We start from the raw sequence: 15,599 nt of genomic DNA on the forward strand, positions 1-15,599 counted from the left end.
TAAATTTTGGAAAGAGAAGTTACAAAAATATTTTAGTAAAAGCATTTATATAAATATATATATATATATATAGTCTTTCAAGGTGGCTACTCTGAAGAGCAACACTCATTAATAGATACACACATATAGTAATTGTCTTTAAAAATCATTCACATTAAGTTTTTGGCACATCTCTTAAATCAACAACATATGCAGAGAGAGGGACAGAGACTGGTATATTTATAAATACAAAGAAAATGTATACATGGACAATTATATGAAACCAAATCAAACACCTTTGGAAAAATGAGCATGACCCCTGGTGTAGAGCTATACTGATTCTGCAATGCATTGATAGAACAGACAGGGCTGATAATCAGATTGCCAATGGAGGCAGACAATTAAATAATCGGAGTCTCATTCCAGAATACAGATATCTCTTTCCTCTATATATACATATCTGCTTGTATATACAAGAAACTCCTGACAAACACAGCTTGTGTGTCTTGTTTTTTTTTTCTTGTTTTGTTTTGTTTTTTGTTTTTTAAGTTAGTTGTTTAGAATTTACACATGGTTCTTCAGAAATAAAACCATGTTCTAAAATTTAGACTCCTAAGGCTATCAAGCCATTGTACCTTAGTACATGAGTTACCTAATCACCCTCACCTAGCATACTGCTTCTCTGGGGAAAAGGTATTTCAAATTTCAAAACAGTATCCCAGGAACATGCCTTCCTGGACGGTGACAAGGATATTCCCACTGATGAGGATAGAAAAAGAAACGGCAATTCTTGTTCCTCTTTACAATCGCTTGTAATTCTCTGCAAACGTTAAGAGAAGGTAATTTTAAGTCAGTTCTCTCCCTAAAAGGTACTAGTCCGACGTTCCCAACCCTGCTGCACTTCGGAATCACATAAGGACTTGAAAACAGTACCGATCCCCAGGCCCCACCCTGGACCAATTAAATCTAGGTCTCTGGTGGCTGGGGGACTTTGGCATTGCCAGTGTGTACAAGCTCCTCCATAGCTCCAAAGTGCACCGGGGTTGAGAACCACAGAGCAACTTCTCCACTAAACTAGAACCATTTTGGAAGTTCCAGCCCTGGGCTCACAGATTAGAGAGGCATACAAATGAGAAACATATTCTTTGTTAAGAATGCTTCAAAGGAGACAAGCCGGCAGGAGTAACCTGACTCAGGCCAGGGAGATGATTTGCTTTATACATTTTACCAAAAGCTACAATGAAGCCAGACATGGTAGATACAACACCTGTAATCCCAGCAACCAGGGAGGCTGAGGCAGGAGGACTGCAAGATGGAGATTGGCCTCAGCAACTTAGCAAGACCCTGTCTCAAAAGAGAAAAGAAAAAGGAATGGGGGTTTGGCTCTGTGGTAAAGTATCCCTGGGTTCAATGTCCAATACCACCATCCCAAAAAAAGAAAGTTATGATGGAGTGACCCAGATGATTTTCCTACTACTTTTCATAAGAGGGGTGGATAAAGCAAGAATACAGTAGTTGTGATTTTTCTCTGAGTCTCAAAGAGGAACTTCCAGGAACTATTGGTCTAATCCTAGGAACTGATTCAACCTTCCATGACCTGTTCATTGGTCATGGAACTACTGACTGCCTTAGAAAGGTGGGTGAGAAATTGAAGAGCTACAATCACAAGGATAACACACCTTTTCTGTCTAGAAACAAAAGAAAGAGGGCAGAGGCAGTTTCGAAGCAGATAAAGCAGATGAAGCCGATGTTGAATCAAACAGATATCTTCCAGAAGAGAATATGAAGAAGCGAATGGAAATGTCCTACTCACTCTGAGCAACCGCCATGAGCAAGAGGTCAAGAACAAGAGGGGAAAATACAAACAGATAAGATCCTATTGCACTTCAAAATCTGAAAGGGGAAGGAGGCTTTGAAGGAGCAATTCTCTCCATATTGGAGAACTTGAGACAAGGAAAGAAACAGTAGTTTTCTTCCTTCGTTTCTTCCTTTTTTTTTTTTTTTAATCAACATCCTTTGTCTTTGTATTCCAAGAGTCACTTTGTACAAGCACAGTGTCCAGAAGCAATGGTTCCTAGTATGTAGTACAGGTCTATATTTTCTCTGTCAATCACTCCAATCCTTGGTCCTTGAGGAACCCAGAGCCCCATATCAGAGAACCTGGAGATGTCTTTAGCCATGATAAAGAACTCTTTTTTGCTAAGTCAACCTGCTTGGAATTCAGGGTGGAGCTTGCTACTGCATGCTGAAGAACAATGCACGGAAACTGGGCAGTCTATTCCTAGAAACTGATTCAACCTTCCACTACCTGTTCATTTTATCATGGAACTACTGACTGCCTTTAATTTTCTACAGTTGCAGCCCTTCCACTAATAGTAAGGCTTCTTCATTGAACAAGGAAACAAACAAATGGAAAAAAGCAAGAGTACACTGATTACAAAGATAGTCCTCAGGACGTCTCCACAGCAAGAGGAACAAAAGCAGAAGAAGGCACAGATTCTCTCTGCAGTCTGCAGTATCTCCCCTCATGACCAATAAGTGTCCTTCTTACAAAACACGGATGTTCACAAAGGCGCCTTGGTGGAAGCTGACTTACCAAGTGCATGCGCACACATACACACACAAACACAAACACACACACACACACACACACACAGATGGATATACGGGTAGATATAAAATCACATCACAAATCACTTTCCACTGATGCTATACCACAAATGTCAAGAGAATCAAATTTTTTTCTTTGAGCTGTGATAAAAGTGATTTTCATGTTTTCCAAACTTGGAAAAAGAGCAGGATACCTCAACACCTCACTTAAAACACACTGTCATTACCCAAGGTGGAGTTGAAGTTTGGGAGAGAGGAAAAGACATTTCACAGGAACAGCTCCTTTTTGAGATTTTTTTTTTTTTTACAATATCCTTAAAGATGCATATTAAATAATTTCTTCTGGAACATAGACACGATTGAACTCAAAAAATAAAAGCCCCATAAATATTGCCAACCCAACCTTGTCTTCTGTATCTCCCTTCTTGCGTAAAGTGGGATCTTTCCAACCAAGCACTTAAACATAAATATTAAAATAATAAATGGGACAAACTACAAATCTACTTACAGTTCCATCACTACTGTAGCACCTTATTACCAGGGACAATGCATTCATTTCATAAAGATCAAGAGAAATCTGAGAAGCTTAAGGACTCATATGACACATCATTAAATATTTAATCACCTTTTCAAGTCCTAAGCCTTTATCATATTTCATCCATCTAGAAAGTTCATTCTAAAAACTATAGATTCCAAGGCCCCCTTAGGAGGGGAAAAAGAAAAGAAAACAGGGAGAGAAAACCCTTGGAGAGGCAGAGTAAAATCTCGAAGATGACTCTCTATTGGCGCTGTAGTGAACGTGCTTCATCCCATAAACCCACCAATCCACAGTAGGGTCGACAGAGTTAAGTCCATTGCTTTCTAGTCTCCAAGAATCAGTTTCACAAAAGATGCCACATCTGTTGCTTTGGATTCATGTAGGGTGAAAAATGGATGTTGCTGAGAAAGAAAAGAAAAAAGCATGGATTAATATTTGTCATTGATAATATATGAGGTAAGCAAATTAACGGATTTGTTTCATAAATGAATTAAGTATCCCTGTCACGGGTAAGCTGGATCCCTCCTACCCTTTCCAAAATAATCACATATCTAGGGATGCAAATACCTTAAAGATACCTTTTCTTCTCCTCCCATTTTGATATCTCTAGGTATCCACTACCAAGAATCTATTGCTTTATTTAAAAAAAGTATATATTATATATGCTATGTAAATTCCATCTGTAGTAAAATACAAAGAATGGCAATGACCATCTGTTTAACACTCTGACTTACAAGTTACCCAGTCCCCTATAAAGTCATTTTAGACTGATATGTTCATAAAGTAATAGAAACTTCATAGATTCAGATGTTTTCATGTCTCAGGAAATGGGTGGTAGAATAAGACACCAACTTTGTTGATCCATGACTGTGCAAGGTAGCATCCTGACCCTTGACTCTGGAGGGCTGGTCAGGACCTTCAAAATCAAAGCTATTTTCTAAGCCACACCTACAGTCAAGAGTTGGACTTATGTCTCTTCTTGACCGTGTTGATCCCTCTGGAAAATAAACTGCAAACTACTGGTATGTGCAGAAAAAATTTAACCTGGAGATTAAAGATGGGACAGGAAAGCATGTTCTGTATGCATGCAGCTCAGATTAAGCAGACTTTAAAAAAAAAATTAAGTCTTGCACTCTGCTGGGGGAAAAGGTGAAGGATGGCAAGAGGCCACATATTCCAGAACGATTTAGAAGAACACCAATCCGTTTTCTCCCTGCCATTACAACAACCCTCCCAAGTTGCCCGGCTGTGTTACAATGAGTACCAGGCCGTCATGGGGGGGACCTTCCACCTCTTATTAGGGATACATCAGATCATGATCCACAGGACTCATCGTGGAGATAGAACCAACCAAAGCAACTCAAAGGGGGAATTCCCTCTGGTATCCAGTGCCACGTCCCCCCCCCAGCACCCCCACATCCCCATCTGTCTGGTGGTACTATTTTCAATGACTGGTCAGCCCTACATGTGAGCACTTAGACATCTGGGTGACTCACTCTGTTTCCCTGACTTGGGGACTTAGTTTACAGCCATCATGTTGCCTAGCTGTCGACTCTCTAATTATAATTTTTTAAACCTGACAGCAGAGGGCTGGATGAGTCAGCTCTGTGGGGAACTGAATGCCCACCCATGGGAGTTTAGGGAACAATTCAATGGGGAAGGAACAAGGAAAACTCAAAAACAGGTGGTCCTGTGAGGACCGTGACTCAGAAAATGGAAAGGAGGCTTCCTGCTTTAGGCGGAGGATACAAGAGAGAGCTGGCTCTGAGCCTGACACCAGGATATTCAGTGAGGTTCCAGAGGCAAGGTCCTCATCCTGGACTCCCTCGACTACCAAGTAGCAGTACCGCTTTCGATTCCTAACCACTTAACACGGCACACTTACCAAGTGCCTTCGCAGCGTGCTTTTTAGCTTTCCCACATCCTCTTGACATTTGGAGACGTTTAATGTGCTTAAAAGCTTTTTTACTATCAAAACAGGACACAGCAGACCTCAGATTGTCTTGGCGATTGCTTTTAACGCCAGCCAGCCCCACCTCACCCCTTGTCCTGCTGCTATGAGCTCAGTGGCTGTAGCCTGAGTCTGTGAATGAATTAAACAACCTGATCTGAAGTCTTTAATTAAAAAAAAAAATGTTCAGGCATCTTTCAGTTTATTCCCAGGTTTGGAAATGGGTGTGAGAGCCAGAGAGCAGGGGGTGGGAGGAAAGTAGCAACCATGTGAAAATAAATGACCTGCCTTCTCATGGATTTTGAGGCTGCATGAGGTTGGGAGGGAACCCAATGCCTTCCGTAAGCTGCGCACTAGGAATATAAAGACAGCCATCTGGAGATTAGCAAAAGAGGTAACAAGAAGAATCCTCAGACCATGGTACCAGGCTGGGTTTCTCAAAACAGGACCCAGGTACAAGAAGGGAGGACTCTGCACCATTGAAGCTCACTGTCCTGCCTAGAGGAAGCAAGGAAGTCCATGGACACACTGTCGAACTAAGGGGCAAGCTACATCACCAATAGGTCTCCAGAGCCCTGTACACCTCACCTCCCAAGATAATGGTTTCTGTAGCTCCAGGCATCCTTGTTTCTTACTCTGACACTTTTTAAGATACTTGGAGAACACAATGACCCCACCGGGCAATCACTTGAATGATCTGGTTGCCATTTATGGCGGTTATCATCTAGGAGGGGGTTAACAAAGGGCAGCCCACAGCCAACTCTAGCCCATTTCCTGGTTTTTAAATAAAGTTTTATTGGAGCATAACCACACCGCCTGTTTTCATTCATATATTGAATATGGCTGCTTTCGGGCTATAATAGCAGATTTCCATAGCCATAACAGCAACTATATGTACCACAAAGCCTAAAATACTTACTAACTAGAACTTTACTAACTAGAACTAGAAAGTTGGCTAATACTGACTCTAGAAGAACAAATCCTGTAGAGTCATGGCCTCCAGCTGAAGTTTGAGAAAACAAGCAAAAACTATGGTCTTAAAGCACAGATAGCCCTCAGTCTTAGGGAGAAAGTCATTGGGGATTTCCATAAGCAGTACATGTCTGGGTTAGGTCCTTAATTACATGGTCCTTCATCTGGAAAAATGATTCCTTTCTCTCCCACCTCCTCACAAACTCCTAAAATCCAAACAATAGCCTCCCAGCACGTGTTTCCCAATACTGAAGTCAGGGAGTTTGGACTCAGATTTTCCATTTAAAAACCTCAATTCCACAGGAAAGCAGGCAATAGTTATGGTCTTAAAAGGCAAGTTCATTTCCAGTACCACAAAGACTAATGCCATAAGGAGAAGGGGGGAGAGTCCACATGATCTTACAACACTCAAATGTATGCCAAAACATATCACAGTGTTAGAATATATTGGAAAGGTAGAAGTCAACATTGACCGCCAATGCACATTAAGCATGAATTTTCGCTAATGTGCTGTAATGAACTTTCCTATAATAGGTACTCTGGAAGAAAAAAAAAATATGTTCTATACTTTAAAAAGCTACAACTCTGGAGAAAAAGTTCTTCTTTTATCTGAAATTGGTTATAAAACAAGGAGACTTTAAAATAGGATTACAGATTCCATAGGATCCTATAAGAATCAGTCTACATTTATTGCACTTTGTGTGGAATTAATTTTAAAAGGGTGTAAGGTGCTGCATAGCATACCAAAAAAAAAAAGGGTGGCCAGGACTGGAAAGGCCCCTGGCTATTAACAACATAGTCAAGGAGGAAATATTTAACCCAAGCATGTAGAAATGCCAAGTTATCTCATCTCCTGTTCTTCCTCAATCGTGAGTCTCAGTAAGTAAAGCTGTGGAGGGCTAAGGACTGGGCACTGCCTTTTAAAGGGGACCATGGAGTCCCAAGTTCATCCATTAGGAAAATGATCCAGACTTAAACCAAAACTTATCCACAAGAACTGAACATCCATCTGAGTGATCTGATGAGCACACAGCCCTTCAACCAGAGTCCCATCGCACCTTCTGACTTGGCACTTCCCAATCAGGAACTATCTCAGCCCCCTCACCACACCATTCGTTAAGAGATGCCAGGAACATACATATTCTATGATGTCCCTGAGCTGGCTCTGACAGGTGTGGGTGGGACAGGATGGAAGGAAGCATCCCATGCCTGAGGCATCACCATCTCCATTAAAAAGAGGTGTCAAAATTTGTTCTTCCCTTGCTTTTGAAATTGCACATGAACGTAATTCCTTCTTCCCCTGCTTAAAGTCAAGTCTTGATTACAGGAACAAATCCAGGGAGGAGTTGACACCAACTCATAGACAGTCTGAATTGTAGAGTAGTCTCTCCCCCAAATGTGTTCATCCCACATTCAGCAGACAATTGCAGCAGTGCCAAGTTCAGGTCTTTGCCATCTTGCACCAAAGACCCTCTGGTAATAGCCCAGATTGGCAGCTACCACCAGGGCAGAGAAAAGGTTCTAAACAAGGCAGAGTTTTGAATTTCCTCCCTCTTCTCCCTGATAGAGCAAATGACAAACTGTGACTGCCAGATCATAGACTCAATTCATGATACTGTCTCCTACTTCTTTTCACCAAAATAAAAAAACAGGAGGAGGAAAGAAAAGTGATTTGTTCCTCCTTAGCCACCCACCAAAAAGAACTTCATTTAATTCATCCTAGATATTTTATCAAAAGTTGAGTAGTCACATCGCACCTGTTGCTCTCATTATTGAAATCTCTGAAGGCATGTTTTCCTTCATTTTATATTAGTACTTTGTGATTGCTGGTATGTTTCAAATTCGAAAATGTAAATTTTACAGACACCCTTTGCCTATACCATTGCAGGTTTATCACCTAGGGGAAATGTTTTTATTATGTTTATAAAGGACATATGATGAATGAAAGATTCTTCACTTTTTTCCTTGAGTTCAATTCCTGTCACAAGGGTTTCCATGAATCAATCATATCTCTTCCAATGAGGTTATTTGACCATAATTTAGGTTTCAGTTACTTTACTTTCTATTACCTTGGGCATATTTACATTGCTGATACTCACCATAAGCTCTGGATATGTAGGCCGCTCTTTGGAATTCTTCTTCAAGCTTAAAGGGAAAAAAGAAATTAATTACATTAAAATGTAGAAGCCATTTATCACTAAACTAGGATTTTAGAACCATAAACATTTTTTAAAAAACGTATTGAATATATGAGCCTCCTATGTTGATCTTTCTCTTCTGTTATAAAGATAAATTATGCTCTAAATCACTCTGGGTATCTTAATAGATGTGTGTGTGTGTGTGTGTGTGTGTGTGTGTGTGTGTGTATTTATTCTTCAATACTTTACCAGAGACATTCACACTAACCCTTCTGATCTCAGTCATTATATTTCAAAATAAATATCTACTTTCCTTCAAGGTAGCTTTTAATCCCACCTCCACTGGCAAAGAAATTGGCAAGTGTATCTTATAAAGCATCTGTTAACTCTTCACTGTCTTCAATAACTTGGTTCTTCTGGCCTCCAGTTCCCTTGAGTTTAGAAATTGCTTCAAATATATTTCTAAACAAACCTGCCTGAGGTAGAAAAAATAAAGCCTCTAGGGTAACACTACTTGCTTACTACATCTTAGCTGATAAAAGAGAAAACTTTGCACTCCCAGACTTAGCAATTCTTCTCAGAAATACTTTGTGGTCACGTGCTACTATGAAATGCACTTGGGTCGTTCAGTTCTGAGACACTGAATAACCCTCCAGACCAAGGCAACACTGATAAAATTGCAGGGTGAAGAGAATAACCCCATCACCCCGTCCTCAACCCACCCCCATCCTTTATCAACCCTCAGCCTTAAAATGGAAAAAAAGAAAAAGAAAGAAAAGAAGTGGTTTATTTGAACTGGAATTCCAGGTTACAGAATGGAGAAAATGATGATTTTTAAAAACAATGATTGGCAAGACCACCTCCCTCCCCCTGCACCCACTGAGCCACACAATCATACATGAATGGAAAGAAACTATGCCTGGAGTTAAAGGAAGCAAAATGTGACTGAGCATCAGGATGCTGGGGTTTGCACTAATGTGTCATCTGTGAGCAAATGAGACCTGGTATGTGTGACAGGAGCTCTGCTCTGGTCCACCCACACAAACTCATCCTAAGGAGTGGGCAAGGAACAGAACCATAAGAGGAGAAAGTCAGTCATTGAGATGCTCTGAACAACTGCAGGGTTTAAAACAAAACAAAATGAAAAAGAAAGAGAGAGGAAAGAGAGAGGAGGCTTTTGAACGAAAGCAACTTAAAAGCAGCCTACCAGTTTATTCCAGGCAATGCTGTGGGTAGAAGCCAGGGGACCTGAGACAGGGTACAGGTAGATGTGAGGAGAGAAGTTTCAATCTGGAACTGAGGGCAGACCTAGGACTAGAGACCTCAGTGACCAGACAACCTCTGAGAGAAAGTTTCATCTCAACTGAGGATAAAAACGAGAGTGCATTAGATAGAATTATCAACTGTCAAAGTCAGACTGATAATGAGAAGGTGTGTCTGAGTGAAATGAATGAGCCCTGGAACTCCCATGGATGGCTCTGCCTGCCTCTGTATCCTGAGAGTCAGTACTGATGGTTCTAGAATGAAGATGATTTTGCCCTCCAAGGAACATCTGGCAACATCTGGAGGCATCTGGAGGTTGCACCATTAGCACAGAGAGTAACTGGCATCTACTAGGTGAGCCAGGGATGTTGCTAAGCATGACATAATGCTCAGGGCAGTACCCCACAACTATTCCATCTAAAATGTCACAGTGCAGGTAAGACTGTGGACTTTATGTCTTTGGCTGTCTCACCTGGGTGCTAACACCCCTCTCCTCTTAGACGGAATTCACCTGGAAAGATCTCCTCCAGCTGGTTCATCTGTCACTTGGGCACATTCTCATCCCGACTCCCTCCTGCCTGCTACCCTTCTCCACCCTCTACTCTCAGAAGCAAAAGTTTTCCTAAGTTCAAGAGCTAGTTCACCTAGAAAGAAACCCAGCGGAAGAAATGTGGTCCTAGGGTATGGCTCACTTGCATATAGACCCCAGTTTACCAAAAAAAAAAAAAAAAAAAAAAAAAAGTCTAATGTACAGAAGTCCTGAATTTCTAGCTGTCGATCAAAGCAAATAAAAACCCAGAAATTTTCCTCTACAGGTTGAATAATTAAACTTGCTAAATCAATAACAAGAAGCACACACAATATTAAATCCACATCCAGTATTCAAGGTGTTGAACTCGGGAGTCTCTCTTGAGACCCTAAATCTGCACTGAATCCAAAACACTCTCACTGAGCACCCCTGCCACTTTTCCAAGAGTGGCTTTCGTTGGTCAGCAACAGAACCCAGGAATGAGCGGCCGGGAGAAAGAGCCCGTGTCTCAAATGTCGAAACAATGGCCTCTTTTATCAACTAAGATCTTCATGGGATTGCTGATTTTTGACCTTCTATTTGGTGGATAATGAAATGACCCTTTCTTTCCCAATAAGTAGGAAGGCTTTAGGGCTTCTCTTTTATTAAGTAGAAGTGATTTTGAGTCTAGATGTCTTATCTTCACTTCCAAAACAAGTTAGGAAAATGTCCCCAGAAAAGTTTCTTCTTTGAAAATCTTCATTATAAAAAAAAATGTGGCAAGAGTCCCCCAAGTCAATCCATCATAAAGTGTTAAAGATTTCTGAAACTTTGGAGACTGCTGACCAATAGGCGACTTCTTGGCTTAAGGCTCCTGATTGCAATGGTCAAAGTTTACCCCAAACTCTACAACAGAGTACTGATAGAAAACACTTACACAGCAGAGCAGTGTTGTTTGTTGAATTCCTGTATCTGATACAACCCATTCTCCCCATCTTTTAAAAGAACACTTCAAAACATGCTCTAAGAATAGCCAAATACCCAGGATAAGGTTAGGTAGGGGGAAAAAAGCAAATTTTCCATGTTTAATAGGAAGTGCTTGAAATTCAGTATAAAATAACAACTGCAGAGTTCAAAGCTACACCAATTTCTTCTTGGATTAAAGTCAGACTTTTGAATTTTCAAGTGGCTTGTCATTTTCAAGCATGCAATTAGCTAACTGCCCTAATTCCTCTTCCAAATGCCACAACACATGCTTCTGACCGTAGCTGACACTAAAAACCAGCTTCATGCTGTCTTGAGAATTGCTAACTTGAAGTTTGTGCTGACCAGAGGATTTCTGCCTATTTGAATTCCCACCGATTGTTTCCAAGAAGGGCTATTTGGTGCATCCACAGAATAAAAACACACTGTGCCTCTCAAGTCATACATTTGTCAAAAGCTAAATAAATACCCGGTGCTTCTTTTTTACTGTCCTTTCTGAACAAGTAGGAAATTGTAGTTGATTGTCTGTTTTGTACTAGTTAGTCTGAGTTGGACAGTGTTAAAGTTGATTTTCAGAGACTTCCTTCTGTGAACCTATAGGAAGAGCTTTGTGGTGGAAAGTAAAAACCTGCTGAGATGCCTTTTCTTAAATATATAAACTCATTTGTTAACCTTTCTGGGGATTAGACTGTAAGGTTTTTCTCTTAGACTTTATTATGAATCTCCAAAGCAAGGCCTATATGGTCAGCACTGTCCGCCTTAGAAACTTTTAAAATATTCTATGATAGGAAAACCATGCATGAGAAAAAGAGGATGAAAATCTCATTCACTAGTCCAAATTCAAAGTAAGTGCAAAAAGAAAGGTTTTGTAAGGAATCATTGTTTCTCTTCAAGTTCATAAGTAGCAATGCCTTCACTTTCCTTTCGTCCTTCAAGATGATGTCTCTCTGAAGTTACTGCAGTAAAAGTTCCGTACCTGGACCTCTGGGCTCCAAAGCCACCTTTGGAGTGAAGTCATGTACCCAGACGTTAATAGACATATCAAATAAAATTGCTTCCATAAAGATCCAAACCAGTGATAAGATCTAGGGGGTGTAAAAATCCATGCAATTTTCAACTCAGTGGCCTTAAAATAATTTAATGTGCATTCTGAAAGAGTATCAAAGAAAATATCCTGGGGCTTGAGCTCCGGCAAAAAGAAAAAAAAAATCATTGATAATTAGGAAAGAGTACTAAAATCCTAAAATCCAAGCGAGGATAAGTAAGAATGCTCATAAAATTCATAATTAATGCTCCTCTGCTATTTTACAATTCCCCATACCAACAGATATGACCTATTATTTTATGAAATTGCTATTCCAAAGTATCAGATTCACCCAGAGCTATACTACTGTTACTTTTAAAAAGAAAAAAAGTCTGCTTCGATGACTTCTAAACTGAAGTGATTTGAGTTTTGTTTCTCTTATTATTTTAATAAGCTCCGTAAGCAAGACAAACTGACTTCCTGAATATAAAAGAAGTGACACAGAATTAACAGAAGTAAGATTTCCAGGAAAGTAGGAACCTGTTAACCACTCAAAGTGTTTGAATGAATGAACTATGGTACTTGGATCTAAAATTGAGAGAAAAAGAGAAGGGAGAGCTCAGAGGGGCAGCCTATGGGCACTTCGGCAGGAGTATAGACAATGCAGTCACTGAAGAAAGAGCAACGGGACAGCATCAGGAGTTTCTGCAAATGTGTGCACACGCTGCATTACAAAACTTGCATCTCTCAAGGTCTTCATTTTTGAAATACTGTAAGAAGCTTTAATGCACTCATTCTTGCTTCTTTGGAGGAGATTTCAAGCTCAAGAAAAAAACACTTCGATAAAAGAAAAATAAATTAATTGAACACTTTTTTAACAAACTGTAGTCAGGCATGGTGTTGGGTGCTTCTAATTCTAGCAACTCAGGAAACTGAGGCAAAAGGATCACATGTTACAGGCTAGCCTCAGCAAAAATAAAAAATTAATAAAAAGGGTTGGAGATGTGGTTCGGTGATAGAGCACCCCTGGGTTCAATCCCCAGCCCTTGGTGTAAAAAGAAAAAGAAAAAAAAAAAAATTGCTGAGAAGTGTTATTCTGAACAAGAAGCAATGGATAGAAGGTCCATAGATCTTCCATCTAAACCGAGGATTCTCAGCAGGTATATTATAAGTACATTAGTGACTTAAGAACATTGAAAGATACTGAAATTGATCCTTCCCTGGACCAATTAAATTGGAATCTGTGAGGGTGAGGCTTTGGGGTAGTACTTTTGAAAGTTTGCTAGAGATTTATAAATGAGAAGCCAGAGTTGAGAACCACTGGATTAAGCTGGTGATTCACAATGGAACACTCTCTTTCCCAAACTTTTCACACCAGCCCCCTCATTCTTAACAAAGTTTCCCGAAGTATCCAGAATCCTGGGCCAAGGGGGGATGGGTGGGAGAAGAGGAACAGGAAGGAAAGCTTGAAGAAATTTCCCTAGATGAGAACCTTTTCCTATCACCACTCCTCTTAGGAACAACTGGGATCAACTATCCAAGATGATTCACCCTTTTCCTACGTGACCTTTAAACATTTGAGGATAAAGCAAGAAAGAGAGAGAGAGAGAGAGAGAGAGGGAAGGCAAAACAAAACAACAACAAAAACCCAGTTCTTGAATCCAGAAGGCAAAATCATGACCCCATTTCAACCTGGCAGACATATCGCCGCATCCAGCACACTCACTTGAGGGAGGCAGACAGGGGACATACCTCACGAGCCCAGAGGATGTTTATTTTAGACACCCAACATCATTATCCAAGAGCTCCCGCCTCTCTGAGGCCATTCAGCCAAAATCAAAACCAAAACCAAGCCACCATGGACCAGCCTCATAAATCATTAGGGAAAATACCCAGGGTGAGAAAGGTCTGGGACCAACAAAAGTCCAAGAGGCCTTAGTTTCACAAGCAAATGAGTCTCACTTTGTGTCATCATGTTTCCCAATAAAAGCTGAATGCAGAACACTCCTTCCCAAGAGTGAGAAGGCTGAGGAATAATGTCATGAGGAAGGTGTTGCTTCAGCTACTCTGTGCTCCCCACCCCCAGAGTCTTCCCAGCTCCAGGCCCCTCACAGCAATGAGTGGTCACAGCTGCTCCCTCCAAAAGGCACAGCTGGGCTGCCACCAGCTCTGACTCTCCCTTTCCTCCCAATTCTCGGCCGCTTTCACAGGTTGCGCAGATACACTAACTTGGTTCCGGTTTTGTGCTTGACACTTCGTTTCCTCTGTGCATCCTCTTTTGTGGGGGTCATTATCAACTGACCTTGGGCATTATGGCCAGACTGCAGATAGGAATCACTAGACGGTCTGGAGAATGCTATCTCCATTCTTACTCGCCTTGATTGCACCTGGCAATTTCCATGAAAACAAAACTTTACCACCCTAATATGGCCCTTCCCTCTTTCTAATACAACTTTCTTTGAATCCACCTTTCTTTGGGTTCTATTCCCAGATCCCCAGCACTGTCTACTGTACCCTCCCGGGTAAGTACATCCTCAGTTAGCAAGCATTCTGACAGAGACAAGATTCCGCACACTTCAAGGTAGCTCAGCGACACTCTGGAACCACCCTGGCCTCATCCAAGTGGTTCTTTGCATCTGTTCCCCAGGACTGGGCTTCTAGCAGCTTCACCGCCTTTCTCTTTAGACTCTAATCAAGGTCAAATGGCTTACAGCTCCCATGAAGGAGTTCCTCGCTTTTGGACACCCTGTGTGATATTCCTTCTGTTTAGAATTCCTTCCCTCTCCTACTTCCCTCTCCTGCTTGGAAAATAACTCCCATGGTCTCAGTTCAGGATTTATCTCCTCTAGAAAACTCTGTCCTGATGCCTTTCCTCTGACTTCCCCAAATACCCTAAGCGTATCTCCATCCCTGGACGTGCCACAGTGTAACACTGTACAATAACAGTTGATTTATGAGACTCCCCAACTTGACTTGGAGCTCAGGGAGGGCAAGGATCGTGATGTGCTCTTATTCTCAAGCATGGAGGGCAGACTCCATAGATGCTTCGGGAATGAACGTATGCAGGATGGACCGAACCCGATGGAGGGAACTCACGAGAACGCACCACCTTCCTTAGCACCGGTGAGCGGGAGCCGGGGCTGTCTTACCACTGTGAGGTAAAATCAACGAACTCTGCGGAGAACTTGTCTGCAGGGAGCTGTGGCGACGGCTCCTCCACCACCTGTTTGAGCTGCTGAAAAGGAGTCCCCCAGGAATCGTAAGGAAACCGGAGGATGGCCAGCTCGATCTGCAAGGGAGAGGAAACGGTGTAAATAGAGATGCCTCTGGAATCCGCTGTGTTACCCTCCAGGAGAACTACAGGGACATACAAGGGTGAAGTTCATGTAGAATTTGGGGATAAAAACAAATCAGTAATCTGTTTTCTGGTAATTTCCCCCAAATTCTTAGCGGTAGGGGTTTTTAAATATTATCTAAAACTGGTCCTTCAACAAAACCCACTGGGATACTTAATAAAAATTATAAACCAACAGTATTAAACTTTAGGATTATTATGGTTTAGATATGAGGTATTCACCAAAAGGTCACGTTAGACAATGCAAGAACACTCAAAGGTGAAATAATTAGATTAT

The 15,599-nt window shown here is 41.3% G+C and overlaps 1 protein-coding gene across 3 annotated transcripts in view; it reads right to left on the minus strand.

Moving 5' to 3' along the window:
• Positions 1-481: 481 nt before the first annotated feature.
• The window catches only part of Map2k6 (mitogen-activated protein kinase kinase 6), a 101,887-nt gene continuing 86,769 nt past the window's right edge, over positions 482-15,599 (minus strand). For all 3 annotated transcript variants that reach the window (XM_047547639.1, XM_047547640.1, XM_047547641.1), the window contains exons 10-12: positions 15,117-15,256; positions 8,150-8,195; positions 482-3,528 (exon numbers count right to left, since the gene is read on the minus strand). In XM_047547639.1, coding sequence (XP_047403595.1) covers positions 3,451-3,528; positions 8,150-8,195; positions 15,117-15,256 — 264 coding nt within the window. In that variant the 3' untranslated portion in view covers positions 482-3,450. The remainder of the gene's footprint in view (positions 3,529-8,149; positions 8,196-15,116; positions 15,257-15,599) is intronic.

Source organism: Sciurus carolinensis, chromosome 3 (genome assembly GCF_902686445.1).
Source record: "Sciurus carolinensis chromosome 3, mSciCar1.2, whole genome shotgun sequence".
In the NCBI taxonomy this organism is placed as follows: Eukaryota; Metazoa; Chordata; class Mammalia; order Rodentia; family Sciuridae; genus Sciurus; species Sciurus carolinensis.